Here is an 18,948-nt window from a genome sequence, read left to right as displayed (position 1 = left end):
TTTTTGAAAAAAATTTGATTTTTGAAAACTTGACAACTAAGATATGATAAGATAAAATTTGAAAACAAAATCTGAATTTTAATGAAAAAATTCGAAAATAATGGTTAGAATTAGTTAGAAAAGATATTTTTTGATTTTTGAATTTTATGATGAAAGAGAAAAACATAAAAAAGACACTTAAAATTTTTAGATCTAGCACCCTTTATTTTCGAAAATTTGGAGGGAAACACCAAGGGACACCAAACTTAAAAATTTTAAGATCAAGACACATATAAGACTCAAGAACACTTCACTACAAGAAAACAAGCTTTTTGCTACGCTTTTAAAGCGTGGCGAAAAGTCCTTAAAAGCGTAGCGATAGCTTTTCGCCACGCTTTTTGAGCTACCGGCACGCTTTTGAAAGGATCACAACTGCAAGGGTGCCGGTTGCTCTATCGCCACGCTTTTCGTGACCTATTGGCACGCTTTTTTTCTTCCCACACTTTTAAAGACCCCCACGCTTTAAAAGCGTGGCCATATGTGTGAACTATTGCTACGCTTTTAAAGTGTGCCAAAAGCAAGATATGGCTACGCTTTTAAAGCGTGCCAATAGCATGCCATATAGCTACGCTTTAAAAGCGTGCCAATAGCAAGACATATGGCTACGATTAAAAGCGTGCCAATAGGTGTGAGATACAGCTACGCTTTTAAAGCGTGCCAATAGCAAGACATATGGCTACGCTTTATAAGCGTGCCAATAGGTGTGAGATACAGCTACGTTTTTAAAGCGTGGCTGTTCATGTGCACTGCAACGTATATCGCCACGCTTCCAAAGCATGGCAACAAGTAGAGATATGGGTACGCTTTAGAAGCGTGCCAATAGGTTCTGAACTGAATTACAGCTCGCTTATAAAGCGTGGCTGTTGATTGCTGTTGTGTATGGCCACCCTTTTAAAGCATGGCTGTAAAATAGTTCAGTACCTATTGGCACTACTTTTTTTATAAACCTTACAAAATCATAGATAATTTCAAAATTTAAAAGATGACTACTAATTTTAAATCAACAAATCCTTGCTTCATAAACTTGTCACAGAGAAAGTGTTTGATCACATGTTAGTTATACTCTAACAAAATACCAAAAATCAAAGTCTCATCCACTAGCAGTTTCTTAATACATGAATTACAATTCCAACATGGGTTACATTATCTACTTCCTTTACACTTTATTACAAAATATAAAACTTCATGATTACTGATCACCATTGTGAGCGAAACTGTTTTCAGCACTTCCTTGCATAATTTTAAATATTGTTGTGTTATTGCATCTTATACCAAACCAAAAAATAGAGACATATATTATCAACAAATGAATGTTATAGTTGTACAATATTTGTAACCAGCAAAGGCTTTTCTTTCATTGAAAGCCAGGATACTTTTTTTGTTCTTAAAGTTTTCAAAAAAGGGAAAAAGGGTACTGCTATAGCTAGGAAGCTAACAATCAAACTGCCCCCCCTCCCCTCCTTTTTATTTCTGCAACAGTCACATGTTTCTCAACAATGGCATGTATCACCCTAACTCCTAATATATTTCACAACCAAATTAACCATTCTTGTAGCCCTATACTGCACCTGCAGTCACATGCATGCACAATTTATACTAGCAACTGGAAAATCAATACAAATTGCATATGGATCAATTCTATAACCGATCCCCAATAAATAAATCAAGCAAAATGAGATATACCATGAGAGCCATTAATTCCTTCTGGAGTCTGCAAAAATCAAAACAAACAAAAACATTAAAATTCAATTATGGTTTCTTTTCTTTTCCTTTATCCAATTTGATTAGGAAAAAGTGCAAATCTTCAAAGATTTGTCGTGTTTTCCAAAATTGAGATTCAATGCCACACTAGATACAAAACAAAACACTACTAAAAAGTCAACAACTTTGAATTCAGATTCCAATTCAACACCATTAGCACCATTTAGAATCTTTTATCTCACTATCAAATGTCCAAAATCAACAAAAACAATAAGTCAACTACTTTAAATGGAAATATATCGAATATCCAAAGATAGTGACTTACATCTTTGGGTGGAATATGAGTTGATTCGGAGGAGCGAGGAGTATTTCTCGGTCTGCTACTTGAGGCATCCAAAGGAGAATTTTGGGCAGCTTGCACTAAGGCTGCTACCTCTTCCTCACTCATTCCAGGGTTGACTTGGTGCACCAATACCTTTAATAAACTACATACACCGTCCATCTTCTTCTCTAATGATTCAACCTTGTTGTTGTATTCAACCTTGACTTGTTGAATCTCCTCATCCTTTTTAAGAGAGCTTTTTGTAATCGAAGCCCCAAAACAACGAACTCGACCTGGTCGGTCCTTTCCTAACACTCCTACAAATGCATCCTCATCATTTTCCCCTGCCTCTATGCGGGTTTGAAGTTCAGCCTGCCGCATTAATTTAGCATACAAACAATATTAATAGAAATCACTATAGAAATCATTATAGAATTAATATTGTACATTTCCAAATACAAATACAAACAACTCACAATTGTGCTTTGCGTTTTAGCATCAATTTCTTTTCCTTTTTTACTTGTGCGAGTTGCTATGAAAACTTCAACTCTTGATGGTTCTTCACTGTTCTCTTTAGAGTCGCGCTAGAGTACATATAGAAAAATTTACATGAAGCATGCTAACTAGTAAACTACAACCTGAATATAAATGAGAAATCACAAAAAAATAAGTTACATTACCAGTTGCTTGCGCGCTATTCCAAAATTTGTGGAACCCATCCGGTGAGGACATGTTTGCTTTGACCTATTTTCAGCATTCTTAGTAGACACAGCCTAAATATAAACATGAAAAAGAGATGTTATTATTCTTAATAAACATGTTTTCTTGTTTTTTCAAAATCACACTACCTTTTTCCAAAACACCAAGTTTAATCAAATAAAGAACTAAAAGACAATATTACCTTAACAGTCGGAAGACTCCAATACCGAATTAGTTTGCGAAATTGAACCTCCGGGATCTCTAACGATCGGTTCTTTATCATTTCTTTCTTTGTGTTGTACTTCAAGAAATGTTCCTTTTTTATTTCGCCTTTGTATTTTTTCCATGCACGACAAAATCCGTTCATTACCCACGACTTTGAAGTTATTGGAAGAATGAATTTTTGCTAAACAAGACAACAAATTAGAATGTCAAAGGTTAGCATAAATAAAGTAACAAATAAATCTTAACAAAATTATCTATAATTCTTACATACATTGGCATACTCCCACATGTCCTCTTTGAGGTTTTTAGGCACACCATGCCAACTAGTATATAGCAAAGTCACAAAACGAGGATTCCTAACTGTTGTGCCCAAGAGTTGGTTGAGGTTAGATACAACCTCCTTGGTTGGACCTATAGGCTGCCCTCCAAGAAATTCCACCTCCCGTCGATCATTAAAATCAGTGGCATGAAGCTTTTTGCACATAGTCTTTCCACGAGTTTTCTTCTTTATTATGCCTAAATCCGATTAAAATAACAGAATTTTAAACTCAAATCAACTTAGAAGTAATACAAGCTATATTTTGACAATAAGGTAAAACAAGAAAAGCACCTTCATTACTAGCTTGTCCTCCATTACCCTCATCATTTGCAGCATCATCAAGCTCATCTTCCTCATCTTCCTCATCTTCTTCATCTTCCAAATTTATCCCATGTACCTTAAAATACATGTCAAGACTCATTCCTTTTTTCGTTGAACTTGCAATTAGCTCGCTTGTATCTTCTCCCTCATCATCAGAACTTAAATCATTTTGTTCCATTGTATCAGCTTCAACAGTCCTCTGATTCCCAGTTTTGGAGGTCTTTTCAGCTTGAGACATTGTCCCGTTCCCATTATGTTCACATTCTTGAAAAAGTGACATTGGTTGCACCTTCTTTTTCTTCTTTGGAGTCCTAGCTTGCTCTTCAATGGCATCTTCCACGATTGTGATGGGTTGGTTTTTGTTTGATCTTTTGGGTCTTGAGCTTGGAAGCTAGCCTTCTTATTTTTAGCCATGATCTTTTCTCTTTTAATATTGTATTGTTGTAGCAATTCAGCACTTGACCTCACTTGTGTAACCTCGAAGGAATTCTTTTTTTTTGGACTTTTTTCTTTCATTTTTTGTGCTAAGGTACTTATCCATTTTCTTTTAGCGATCTCTCCTTTCTCCATTCTGCATACACAAAAGAGTTGCAATGAAAAAAATGTTATTTTATGAATAATTAAACGAACATAATCAACATAAGCGAGTAATTAACTAAGCAAAATAACTAAAACAAATGAGACATTTAGAATTCTACCAAAACAGCATTACATGAAAACATGTCAAGATGTTTCAGAATCAGAGTCCTCTATGTACTCGTATTCACTCTCCTCATCTTCCTCACCACGTTGTTTGGCAAACATATTTGGAGCTACATCTATAATGGTTGCTCGTAGATCATTCCTCACTAGATCAACTTCGCCATTATCATTTGGGAGACTGGGAATCACTTCAGGTTCACATGGCTCCCTTGCATATATTATGGGGGAATCAGACTCAAGGTCATCACTTATCCTAAATAAATCTCTTGGAATTGTTTTCATAACATAGTGTTTGTCACTCACATATGGGTCTTGCACATAAAAGCATTGGTTTACTTGGGATGCTAGCACAAATGGTTCTTCTTGGTAGCATTTCTTATTGAAATACACATATGAGAGACCAAAGTTGTCTTTTGCAACTGTATACCTGATGACAAGTCATCTTAGCCTAGTGTCACTAGCCTTATTCTTTTGTTTTCAATTGAATTATGCACTTTCTTGAGCCATAAGCAAGCCAATTGGGTAGATTTTCATGCTTCCTTTGATTTAATCAACCATGTATGAATTCATGCTATTTCATGAGGTTTTATGCTATAATTGTCACATATTATGAAAGAATGAATATCTCATGGTTTTGAGCATAGCTTTGATGTGTTTGGTTGATTAATGATAGGTGAAGAAAGCTTGGAGAAAGGTTGAAGCAAGAAGGAATGGCTAGGAGGAAGAGAGGACAAAAAGTTTAAGCAAATGTTTGCCTCAAACTTTAGCTCAAACTTTTGGAATAAGTGAAAATGAACCAAGGAGCAAAAAGCTGGACCAAAAGTTTGCCTCAAACTTTTGTGCAAACTTTTGGGCAAAAAGCTGGACCAAAAGTTTGCCTCAAACTTTTTGGAAAACTTTTGGCATCACAAATCAACACCCTGGAGAGCAAAAGTTTGCACCAACGTTAGCCTCAAACTTTTTGGCAAACGTTGGCGCATGAACAACACACCCTGGAGAGCAAAAGTTTGCGCCAACGTTTGCCTCTAACTTTTTGGCAAACGTTGGCGCCATGAGTGTGCAAGGGGAGGCCAACGTTGGAGCAAAAGTTTGACCCCTAACTTTTGCCCCAACGTTGGTATCAGCAAAGAAGGGTGGCTGATGTGAAAAGTTGGAGTAAAAGTTAGCCTCAAACTTTTACTCAAGCTTTCATGATTCCAAACCCGGTTCAATTCGGTTCTTCTCCAAACTCCAAGAGCAATCAACCAAGGCCTCTATCAACCCAATTCCATCAAGAGCAAAGTCCCAATTGAAGGCTTGAAAACCATTTGATGAAAGTGTATAAATAGCATAGGATTTAAGTTTTTGGGGAGCTTTTCCTTTTAGTTTTCATAGAGAGTTTTCGGAGAGCTTTTGGTGTTGAGAGAATTTTAATTTCTAAGTCTCGGGGAAGGAGAATTGAATTCCCTTCCTCTTAGTTTTCTTGCTTTCAATTTCAATTACACTTATCTTGGATCTTGGGTTGGAGAATTGAAGGAATTCTGTTTCAATCTCATCCTGAGATCTCTTTGTTTAATTCTCTGCTTAATTGAATTTCAGTTTCGGTTAATTGCTTCTTCATCTACTTTCTTTGCTATTTACATTTCCTTTGCAATTGTTCTTGTTGGATCTAGGAAGGCATTGAAATCTAGACTTGGTTATCTAGTCTCTTCGGTCCTGAGATCTAAATTCCAATTTTACATCCTCTGTTTAATGCTTTTCATGCTCATTTACAATTATGTTTTTAGATCCGGTTCAATCCAAGTTATCTTCTACTCCTCTGCTTGTTGAATTTTACTTTTCCTTGTTTAATTTCTGCAAATCCAATTCCCCATTCCCTTTACTTTCCATGCAATCTAAATTCTACAAATCACTAATCACTCAACCAAATCTTGATTCGCTTGACTAAATCAACCAATAAACTAAAATTGCTCAATCCTTCAATCCCTGTGGGATCGACCTCACTCCCGTGAGTTATTATTACTTGATGCGACCCGGTGCACTTGCCGGTTAGTTTTGGGTGTTTTGGAGAAATTTGTTTTTCCACAAAAATACACCATCAAGTTTTTGGCGCCGTTGCCGGGGATTGATTAGATTGACAATGATTAAGTAAAGTGGAGATCTAGATCAAGCACTTTTTCTTTTCTGTCCTTTAATTTTCAATTAACCCACTAACTGTTTGAATTTTTGCTTAAGCTAACTAAAACTTCATTCTAGTAGTAGATTGAAGTATCACTGGTTTGAGTGTTTCTTATGTTTTGCTTGTATGTCAGGTACAAGAAGAACCACACCCACCTTTCATGAACAAGACGAAAGAACTCTCAGGAGGTTAAGAAGAGCTGAAAGAGGGAAAAATATTGTTGGAGAAGAGGAATTAAAAGAAGAATTCCAAGATATGGAGGAACATTCAACCAATCCACCTGGTGGAGCAGACAACAACAATAACAACCCACCCCAGAGGAGAGTTTTGGCCTCCTATACCTTTGCAAATGCTAGACATTGTGGAAGCAGCATTCTCACCCCTAATGTCAATGCAAATAACTTTGAATTGAAGCCACAACTCATTACATTAGTCCAAAACAACTGCTCGTTTGGAGGAGGACGATTGGAGGATCCAAATCAACATTTATCTACCTTCTTAAGGATCTGTGACACTGTCAAGTCCAATGGCGTGAATACTGAGACCTACAAGCTTCTGTTGTTCCCGTTCTCATTAAGGGACAAGGCCGCACAATGGCTTGAAACTTTTCCTCAAGGAAGCATCACTAGCTAGGATGATTTGGTGACTAAATTTCTAGCCAAATTCTATCCACCTCAAAGAGTCATCAGGCTAAAAACTGAGGTGCAAACATTCACACAATTGGATGCTGAAAATCTGTATGAAGCATGGGAGAGATACAAGGCTCTGCTGAGGAAATGTCCACCAAAAATGTTCACTGAGTGGGACAAGCTACAGAACTTCTATGAAGGACTCACTCTAAAGGCTCAAGAATCACTTGACCACTCAGCTGGAGGATCATTGCAACTGATGAAAACAGCAGAAGAAGCTCAAAATCTTATTGACATGGTGGCCAACAATCAATATTTCTTTGCTCACCAAAGAAATCGCCAACCATCACAAAGGAGAGGAGTAATGGAGCTAGAAGGAGTGGACTCAATCTTGGCTCAAAACAAGATGATGCAACAGCAAATTCAACAACAATTTGAGCAAATGGCCAAGAGGATTGATAGCCTCCAAGTTGCAGCAGTTAATACAAGCCAACCATCATCCACATGGGGGCAAAATGAAGAAACTCAAGAAGAACAACAACAAGAGCAAGTACAGTATATGCACAACCAAGGACCAAATGAAGTGTATGGTGATACATACAATCCATCCTGGAAGAACCACCCAAACCTCAGATGGGGAGATAATCATACCCAAAACCAACAACCATGGCAGAGGAACTCAAACCAAAACAACCCAAGAAGCAACCAAAACCACAACCAGCAGCAAACTAACCAGAACCCCTACAGAAAACCTCAAAACAACTACCCCAACCCCAACCAGTACCAATCCAATAACCAACCCACCAACCAAAATGCCTACCATCCACCACCCACATCTCATAACCCACCTCAAGTATCACCTGAATCTCAAAGACTCACTAACTTGGAGACCTTGATGGATAAAATGTTGAAACACCAGGAAATGACAACCAAGAACCATGAAGCCTCCATAAAGAGCCTAGAGAGGCAGATGGGGCAAATCTCCAAGCAGATCTCTATTGAGAGACCTTCAAGCTCTCTGCCGAGTGACACAATTCCAAATCCTAATGAAGAATGCAAGGCAATACAATTAAGGAGTGGAAAAACATTGATGAACAATAATGACACTACAAAGAAGCAAGCAGAGAGCAGCAAAAGGCCAATAGAAGATGAGGAGCAAATAAAGGCAGATGAAGCCAAGGATCAAGTTGTGACGCCAAACAAGAGCATTAAGAAACTCAAAGAGAAGGACAACCAACCACACGGTTCAGAAGAAGTAACTCAGGGACAGCAGCAAATAGGAAAGAGCATCACACCTCCACTGCCATATCCCCAGAGGTTCAACAAAGAGACTAAGGACCAACAATTTCATAAGTTCCTTGGGACTTTTAAAAAGCTGGAAATCAACATTCCCTTGGCTGAAGCACTTGAGCAAATGCCTCTGTATGCCAAGTTTTTGAAGGAGCTTATCAACAAGAAAAGAAGTTGGGATGAGAAAGAAACCATACTGCTTACTGAGGAATGCAGAGCCCTGATTCAAAAAGGACTTCCTCCTAAGCTTGAGGACCCAGGGAGCTTTTTGCTACCTTGCACCATTGGGGAATTAACCATCACTAAAGCAATGTGCGATCTAGGAGCAAGTATCAACTTAATACCATCCTCCTTGGCAAAAAAGTTGCATATAGAGGAAGTTAAACCAGTACAGATATCTCTAGAGCTGGTAGATAAGTCAACAGTATACCCCAGGGGTATGATTGAAAACCTTCTGGTCAAGGTGGACAATTTCATATACCCTGCAGATTTTGTGGTTCTGGATTCAGATGGGGATGATGGTGATTCTATTATCCTGGGAAGGCCATTCTTGGCCACTGCTAGAACTATCATATACATAGAGCAAGGAGAACTAACTCTCAGGATGCATGATAAGAGTGTCACTCTGAAAGTATTACCAGAAGCCCAGTTTAGTAATAGGAGGAGGGACTCTATGGAAATTGACAAGGTGATTCACAACAATATCCCAAGGCAGAAGATTGTGCAAAAGGATGAAAAAGTCCAAGAGGATATTGGAGTATTAGCTACTGAAGAGAGAAATCCCCAAGTCTACAGCCATAAAAGAAAGATCAACAAAAAAGGGGATGAAACGCAGAAACAAAACAAAAAGGGGTTGGAAGAACAGGAAGATTCCAACAGAAGGACTTTCCAAAGGTGACAAAGTGCAATTGACATATCAACAACTGGGAGCAAGCCAACAGACTGATGACTATTACAATGTCAACAACATACTCTCGTTGGAACATGCTGAAATTGAACACCAGAGAACAAAGAGGAGGATCACAGTCAGGGGAGACAAGTTGAGGCACTACAATCCTCAACCACCATAAAAGAAAGCTCCAATGTCAAGCTAGTGACAATAAAAGAGCGCTCCATGGGAGGCAACCCATGATTTAAGATTTATGTCATTTTAAATTCAATAAGCTATGATCATCTGAGCATGAAATTTATTTTCATAGACGTACTTAATGAATGCATGCAATATTTTTACATATGCTAAGACTTCTAAAGTTTGGTGTGCCTTCAAGCACACCAAACCAGTGTTACAAACATTTTCATACTATATGCCTAGCATATGACCAAACACTAAGTTTGGTGTTTCTCTTCTCATAAAAAAAAATCATGCATCAATGATCATACATTATCTCTTACTGAGACTTTTCAATTAAAAAGAAATCATATTCTGTGATGAAGGCATCAATTGTGATTTACTACTAGCATCTCACATTTACCCCTTAAGCAAGGTACAAGTTTGGTGTTCACCAAACTTTGATGCACGGATTTAGGGACACAATTGATCCCTCATGAAAAAAAAAAAGAGAGAAAAAGGAAAATTATGATGAAAACATTTCTTATAAACATTTGACCAAGAATGACATTGGGATTTCAATTTCACTAGTTGGAGGAAGAAACACATATTTTCAACTATATGACCAAACATTAAGTTTGGTGTCCTCCAAGAAAAGCCACGGTTCAAATGGATATAAGGAATGATGATTCATATAGTGTTAATGAAAAAAAGCACCATTGCCACGGTTTAATAAAGCTAATGTGTGTTGTCTTGTTGTGATGACTAGGTGGTCAAAGAACACTCCATGAAAGAGACAAGACAAAGGAAAGCATAGCATGAGGACAAAATCTCATCACATGCCTCAAAAATAGAATCTGCCACTCCTTGAGATGATCACGGCAAAGACAATTGAAGAAGCAAGCTTTGCCTTCATTCATCCTTACATGCACACCTTTGATTCACATAGTATCCAATAGCATCCTAGCCCTTCATTGTTCATTTAAATGACACACCACCTTCAAGCCATGCATATGACCGAATCCTTGCACCACAACCATTTAAACTCCATTCCCTTCATCATTTCTCATCATAATAAGCTCAACCTCAAATTTCTTCTTGCACTAAATATACATCAAAATATCCAATATTCTTCACACTTCCTTTAACCTCAAGAGTCTCAAACAACCAAGTGATCATGGCCTCTTCCTCAAGAACCAAACGAAGAAGAGGGAAAGATCCCATGGTAGAGGAGAGCACCCCTGAATATGACCGATGGAGATTCAAATCTCGGTACCATCAGATGCAAATTGAATGGATGAATGAGAAGAAAATATATCCAAAAATTCCACTCATGCTGCCGGATGATGGATGCCAAGAAATGAAGGACAAAATTCGAAAGAGGAGGTGGGAGGAACTCATATCACCAATCACCCGAATCAATGCTAATATCATAAGAGAGTTCTATGCCAATGTCTCAAGGCTTGACATGAGTGAGGCCCCAACATACAAGAGCTATGTGCGGGGAGTGGAAGTAGACTTTAGCTTGGATGCAATCAAGAAAGTCTTGGAACTAAAATCAGTCCGCTTTAGTGAACCGGGATACCACCAAAGGGTAAATGGTGATCCGGATTATGATGGGATTGCTAGAGATATTTGTATGGAGAACTCAGAGTGGGAAGGAGATGACAAGAACAAATACAAGTATTTGAAGAGAGTTAACCTTACCCCGGAAGCAAAGGGATGGTATGAGTTGTTGAAAAGATCAATTCTGGGCACAGTAAACACCTCAGAAGTTAACAAGAATAGAGCTGTTATGTTGCATTGCATTATTGTGGGAGGAGAGGTAAAAGTTCATGAAATCCTGGCAAAAGACATTCAAAAGCTTGCTGAGAAGAACTCGGCCGGGTCTTGGTTATACTATCCAAGTACCATTTGGAGGTTGTGTGCAAAGGCTAAAGTGCCAATGGAAGAGGAGAATCCAATGTGGTTAAGCCAAGGCATGCCTATAACCATTGAAAGAATGATGATGGCTCCTGAAGCACATCAAGGCCGAAGACTGCATGGAAGAAGGCAAAAAGAAGAACCAATGGAGGGAGAAGAATTACAAGAGGAAGAAGAGCCACAAGAGGAGGAGGAACAGCAGCACATTCCTTTACATAACAATCTGGACATGACTCAAATGCAGGAAGCAATTGGAAGATTATCACAACAGTACATGAGAATTCAAGAAAGGCAAGAGGAATACCATTCACTATACATGAAAAACTAACAAGAACAAGAAGAACGGGAGCTAAGAATGATGAACAAACAAAGTGAATTTGAGTCAAAATTCATTGTGATGCAAGAAGAGCATGCTTTTCAATCTCATGAATCATTTGGAAAGTTGGAACAAATGCAAGCTAAAAATTTGAGGGCTCTCAAAGAGTTCACAACACTCCAAGATGCAAGATATGAGGTCCAAGCCGACTACAACATAAATAGTCAAATCAAGCTGAACTATATTGGAGAGCATCTACACAACATGGATCCAGCTTTTCCAACTTTTGATGAATTCTTCAAAAGGAGAAGTGAGATAGAAGTAAGCAATGCAATGAAGCTTGAAGATAGAGTAGAGGAAGCGATGAATAGAGCTGGTTTCTGGCAGGATCAACAGACAACAGACATGGACACAGGGAACACCAGCAACCAGGTGTATGAAAGAAGAAAGAAAAAGCATGACAAATAAAAGGTGGACTTGCTCCTTGTTCATCACTACAAAGAAAAAGCATGCATTATGTCTGTTTTAAGTGGTCCTTGCCTCTTTAAGTAGTTATTATAATTAATAGTCTTTGCATCTTGTTTGTTTCTCTTAAAGTAAGTAAGCTAGTCTATGTGTGTGCTTGTGTGTTTACTTTCACTGAACAAAAAGCATGCTTTGTCCCCTGCATTTTCAATTCAATAAAAGAAATGTTTGAATGTGAAGTGAGATAGAAGTATGTTAGATAGAAGTACAATAAAAGTAAGTGGTGGTGTGTGTGTGTGATTGTATAATAGCTCACTTTGGTGAATAAAAGAACTAGGATGTCCCCTTCTAAGTATAAAGTGGCCTACTGTCTATGAATCTCAATCAAATAAAAGTCCTTGGTTAGACAGAAAAACAAAAAAGAAAAAAAAAGGGAGAAAAAAGAAATAGCCAAAGAGTGGCAGAACAAAAGAAAAACAAAAAGAAACAAAGCTGGACACCAATAGCTTGAACCTTAGAGCATATGCCTGTGGTGTCTTTGTATTAGGATCTGCTTGGATTATTAAGCTCTTTGGAGTGCATCAACACTTGATGACTTGGGTTAACTAATCCGGGATCATCAGCTGAAAGTCCACTATCAAGAGCAACCTAACTACAAGGCATTTAGTAGCCCAAAGAGGTGCTGGGCATCAATGTTCTAAGAAGGAATGTGAGCCAAGTGTCTATAGTGAATAATGTGTCAAGTATAAAGAAAAGAAAATGAACTTGATACACATGACACTCAAATAAAGCTTATGAACAAGATAATAGCCAAGGATAAAGGAATAATGAGAGGTCATAGCAGTATGTTACTTGAAGCTTGAAGGAGACTTTCTAGGCTTAAGAGTCAATAAGAGGTGAGTGTGTACATATCCACATTAAACCCCATGAACTACCAATAACACTCTACCAGCATGAACATCCTCTTCCATTTCATTCTTTCTTCTCAATAAATCATTTCTTACTTGGGGACAAGCAAGCTTTAAGTTTGGTGTTGTGATGACAAGTCATCTTAGCCTAGTTTCACTAGCCTTTTTCTTTTGTTTTCAATTGAATTATGCACTTTCTTGAGCCATAAGCAAGCCAATTGGGTAGATTTTCATGCTTCCTTTGATTTAATCAACCATGCATGAATTCATGCTATTTCATGAGGTTTTATGCTATAATTGTCACATATTATGAAAGAATGAATATCTCATGGTTTTGAGCATAGCTTTGATGTGTTTGGTTGATTAATGATAGGTGAAGAAAGCTTGGAGAAAGGTTGAAACAAGAAGGAATGGCTAGGAGGAAGAGAGGACAAAAAGTTTGAGCAAAAGTTTGCCTCAAACTTTAGCTCAAACTTTTGGAATAAGTGAAAATGAACCAGGGAGCAAAAAGCTGGACCAAAAGTTTGCCTCAAACTTTTGTGCAAAAAGCTGGAGCAAAAGTTTGCCTCAAACTTTTTGGAAAACTTTTGGCACCACAAATCAACACCCTGGAGAGCAAAAGTTTGCGCCAACGTTAGCCTCAAACCTTTTGGCAAACGTTGGCGCATGAACAACACACCCTGGAGAGCAAAAGTTTGCGCCAACGTTTGCCTCTAACTTTTTGGCAAACGTTGGCGCCATGTGTGTGCAAGGGGAGGCCAACATTGGAGCAAAAGTTTGACCCCTAACTTTTGCCCCAACGTTGGTATCAGCAAAGAAGGGTGGCTGATGTGAAAAGTTGGAGTAAAAGTTAGCCTCAAACTTTTACTCAAACTTTTACTCAAGCTTTCATGATTCCAAACCCGGTTCAATTCGGTTCTTCTCCAAACTCCAAGAGCAATCAACCAAGGCCTCTATCAACCCAATTCCATCAAGAGCAAAGGCCCAATTGAAGGCTTGAAGACCATTTGAAGAAAGTGTATAAATAGCATAGGATTTAAGTTTTTGGGGAGCTTTTCCTTTTAGTTTTCATAGAGAGTTTTCGGAGAGCTTTTGGTGTTAAGAGAATTTTAATTTCTAAGTCTCGGGGAAGGAGAATTGAATTCCCTTCCTCTTAGTTTTCTTGCTTTCAATTTCAATTACACTTATCTTGGATCTTGGGTTGGAGAATTGAAGGAATTCTGTTTCAATCTCATCCTGAGATCTCTTTGTTTAATTCTCTGCTTAATTGAATTTCAGTTTTGGTTAATTGCTTCTTCATCTACTTTCTTTGCTATTTACATTTCCTTTGCAATTGTTCTTGTTGGATCTAGGAAGGGATTGAGATCTAGACTTGGTTATCTAGTCTCTTCGGTCCTGAGATCTAAATTCCAATTTTACATCCTCTGTTTAATGCTTTTCATGCTCATTTACAATTCTGTTTTTAGATCCGGTTCAATCCAAGTTATCTTCTACTCCTCTGCTTGTTGAATTTTACTTTTCCTTGTTTAATTTCTGCAAATCCAATTCCCCATTCCCTTTACTTTCCATGCAATCTAAATTCTGCAAATCACTAATCACTCAACCAAATCTTGATTCGCTTGACTAAATCAACCACTAAACTAAAATTGCTCAATCCTTCAATCCCTGTGGGATCGACCTCACTCCCGTGAGTTATTATTACTTGATGCGACCCGGTGCACTTGCCGGTTAGTTTTGGGTATTTTGGAGAAATTCGTTTTTCCACAAAAATACACCATCAATACCACTCACACTTAAACAGGACTACCTTAAATTGGCCATAATAATCTAATTCAAACATATCGACTATTCTACCATAGTAGGTTACTTTGGCTTCAATTGGGTTTTTATCTTTCACAGTAGCAAAACTAGGAGTCAATGCCTCCAATGTGACACCACTATTTTGGGTTTTACATCTCGCATCACGGTGCCTTGTATGAAACCTATACCCATTGATAACATAACCTGAAAATCTTTTTGCAACTCTATTTGGACCCCTAGCCAACCCTTTTGCCCAACCAGGCACATCCTTTTTCATGGCACGAGTTTTAAACCATTCTGAGAACTGTTGACTATGGTCTTTGGCTTTCTCCCACTTTGTTCTTCGTGGATTGTACTCATTTACTGCCTCCTCATGCTCTCTGAAGATCAAATAATCATATTCTTATTTGTTAGTAGGGTAAAATGTTATGATTGGGGTCTACGAAATGACAATGAATCAAACAAAATACCTCATGTAGACTTCGATCTTATCACAATTGTTTAGGATGTATGAATGACCTTGTATTTCTGATTTTTCATCTAACATGAACAAATCTCCCATTTTTCCACCCAAAGGACATCCTTTGCTTGGAAACAAACTCGGAGTTTGCAGCTCATCTGAAACACACTCATCATTGTTTCGAGGGACTCTGTTGAATCTTGTTTGGACATCTTCATGCAAATATCTTGAGCAAAAATTAATACACTCATTCGCCAAATATCCTTCAGCAATGGATCCTTCTGGACGACTTCTGTTATGAACATATGATTTTAGTGTGCACATATATCGTTCAACAGGGTACATCCAACGATATTGAACTGGACCACCTAACCTCACTTCATTTGCCAAATGGATAGGCAAGTGCACCATTATGTCAAAAAAGCTTGGAGGAAAAATCCTCTCCAATTGGCATAATGTCTCAGCAATCTCTGCTTCTAAGTTAACTACCTCATCTATGCTAATTACCTTCTGACATATCCGGCGTAAAAATGAACATAATCGAACTAAAGCGATGGCAACATGGTCAGGAAGTATGCTCTTGATCGGTACTTGCAACAAGTAATGTAACATGAAATGAGCATCATGGGTCTTGTAACCAGAAATCTTCTTTTCCGTTTGCTGCACACATCGAGCGATATTGGAAGCGCTGCCGTCTGGTAATTTTGCCCCTTTTAACACACTACAAAAGATTGTTTTCTCTGCTGCAGTCATTGAGAAGCATGCCTTTGCTAACTTAGTTCTTTTACCATCATTCGTATCTCTTGGTTGAAGGTTTTTCCTGATACCCATGTCTTTAAGGTCAAAACGCGCAGCTGCATGATCTTTTGTCTTTCCAGAAATATCCAAAAGCGTTCCAATTATGCTATCAACTATATTCTTCTCTATGTGCATGACATCAAGGTTGTGTCTAAACATGTTGAACTTCCAATATGGTAAATCAAAAAAGATTGATCACTTTTTCCAATTTGAAATGCCATTCTTTGCTTTCCTTTGCTTCTTCCCAAAAGAATTATCTACCCCTTGCAATATATGAAATACAGTTGTTACATCTAACAACTGCGGTGGAGACCTAAGTTCAGTTTTCCCATTGAAAGATCTTTTATTATGTCTCCATAGATGGTTCATGGGTAAAAACCTTCGATGATCCATATAAACAGTCTTGTGGCTATGTTTCAGATATATAGAAGAAGTCTCATCATTACAACATGGACAAGCCAATCTTCCCTTTGTACTCCACCCAGATAACATAGCATACGCAGGGAAGTCGTTAATTGTCCATAAAAGACATGCTCTCATGTTGAATGTTTTGTTCTCTTTGGAATCATATGTTTCGACACCTAACTCCCACAATTCTTTTAATTCTTCAATTAGTGGTTGAAGAAAGTTATCAATATCATTTCCAGGTGATTGTGGGCCAGGAATGAGTAAAGAGAGCATAAAATAATCAGGCTTCATACTCATCCAAGGGGGTAGATTATACACCATCAGAACAACAGGCCATGTACTATGTGTACTACTCAAAGTTCGAAACGGATTGAATCCGTCGCTTGCTAAGCGAAGTCTTACATTACGAGGTTCCTTTGCAAAATCTTCATGTCGACTATCAAATGCTTTCCAAGATTCACCATCGGCAGGATGCCTTAACGACCCATCTTTAACACATTCATTATGATGCCAAGACATAGCTTCAACCGTCCTTGTGCACATAAAAAGCCTTTGAAGTCTAGGAATCAGGGGGAAATGCCTTAGAGTTTTTGCAGCAACTTTACGAGGCTTTTTAGATGAGGTAGCATCGTCCTCTTCTACATGATGCTCAATATAACGGGATGTTCCACAGACATGGCAAGATGAGTCATTCTCATGCCCGTTCTGATACAACATACAATCATTGGGACATGCATCGATCTTTTGGTAGTCAAGACCCAAATTCTTCACCATATTCTTCGTTTTATCAAAAGAAGTAGGAATATTCAAATGTGGCATTCCTTCTTTCAATAATTCTAAGAGAGAAGTGAACGACGCATTACTCCAACCGTGCAAGCATTTTAACAAGTAAAGACGGATGGTAAAGGATAATCTTGTGAATCCTTTACATCCAGGGTATAGCTCTTGGCTTGCCTCGTCTACCAATTTATAAAATTCTTTTGCACCTTCGTTAGGCCCCATGTTATGTCCATCAACTTGTGTAGTATCTCTGAATCTATCACGTAACAACTCATCAATATTATCATTGTAGTTATATTCCTCATCTGTGTCACTGTCAACATCCATAGCAACAAGTGATTCCCCATGATTAAACCACCGCCTATAACCTTTTACGAATCTATCGCATATTAGATGGTCATACACGACATCTCTCCTTAACCAAAGTCTATTACAACACTTTGCACATGGGCATTGAATTTCTTCCCCTTGAGGAATTCCCGGTGATGAAAAAGCAAAGTGTAAAAACTTTTCTACACCGAGTTGATATTCTTTTTCATGATGTGGTGTATCCATCCAATCGTTGGACACATCCATCGAAAACCTATATATTTCAAATAGATAGCTAAGTTTCTAGTTTGAAGTCTTTACTGCTAGTCTCACTAACTGCGAGTCTAGCTTCCTAATTAACTAAGAGACAAAATTTTCCAAGTCTCTAAAATACTTTGAAGGCATTGGACATAAAATAGCGAAGAAAATTAAATTTTAGCAATTCTTAAAGGTCCTGAAGTGAGTGCCTCAAGAAAGCACTTAAGTTGTCCACATAACATTAATAACAAATTAAGAGATGTATTTAAATTCGCATGAACCAACCTTAAATACTGTCGTAATCCGTATAACACCAGCACCAAAGTAGTAGCGCAACAGAAGCAGAATTAGAAAGGTAGCAGCGGCAGCGAATAACGGTTCGGCAACAGATAATCAAATCCACAGCAACATCAAAGTAATACCACAGGAGCAGCAGGATAAAAGAAGTGGTAGTAGTGGTGGATAGATAACTATCAAAAGCCTATTGGAAAGCATAAAATTAAAATGCTCTTGAGAATTAAATTTTTTTTCTTACTTTAAAACATAAAAAAAACCCATAGAAATTTGAAAAATGGGGGAATTTAGAAAGTAGGAATCGAAGAAGTGGCTGGAGAAAACCCCAAAAGGGCAGGTAAACCCTTGGCAACTTTGGAGCATTAGTCTAATTGCTCAGCATGAACTGCTTGAAAATTACATTTGAAATTAAAATAGCATCCATTTACATATATTTAGCACAAATTGTGGGCCATAATCCATTAAAAAAATGCCATATTTATATATATTAATCCAATATATAGCTTGGTCCAGACCTAGGAACTACTATATGAAATATAAATTATATGCACTGTAAAAGGAAAAAGGATTATAACCACCCCCATATATTCAATTCAGCCTCAGCATCCTTCAATTCTATATATATATATATATATATATATATATATATCTACTATTTGAAGATATTATTTGTAGCAACCAACCAGCAATTAACAAATTTCTTGATTATTTTTCGCTGTTATATAAACTGTTTTATGAATTACTAGTACTATTTCAATTTTGACTTCAAACTGGCA

At 37.8% G+C, this 18,948-nt stretch overlaps 1 protein-coding gene across 1 annotated transcript; it reads right to left on the bottom strand.

The window, feature by feature from the left end:
- Positions 1 to 16,318: 16,318 nt before the first annotated feature.
- LOC112757185 (uncharacterized) lies at positions 16,319 to 17,887 on the bottom strand. Its single transcript, XM_025805795.1, has one exon. It carries the CDS (start codon positions 17,885 to 17,887, stop codon positions 16,319 to 16,321), a length of 1,569 nt encoding a protein of 522 aa, XP_025661580.1.
- Between the last annotated feature and the right edge of the window lie 1,061 nt (positions 17,888 to 18,948).

The sequence above is a fragment of the Arachis hypogaea genome, chromosome 16, assembly GCF_003086295.3.
Source record: "Arachis hypogaea cultivar Tifrunner chromosome 16, arahy.Tifrunner.gnm2.J5K5, whole genome shotgun sequence".
NCBI classification, from domain to species: Eukaryota; Viridiplantae; Streptophyta; class Magnoliopsida; order Fabales; family Fabaceae; genus Arachis; species Arachis hypogaea.
The sequence above is the reverse complement of the archived record's forward strand: the minus strand, read 5'-3'. Positions and strand labels throughout refer to the sequence as shown.

What these genes read in the sequence shown, in the direction of transcription:
- LOC112757185 (XM_025805795.1), bottom strand. Translation starts at nt 17,887, where the DNA reads ATGGATGTGTCCAACGATTGGATGGATACACCACATCATGAAAAAGAA.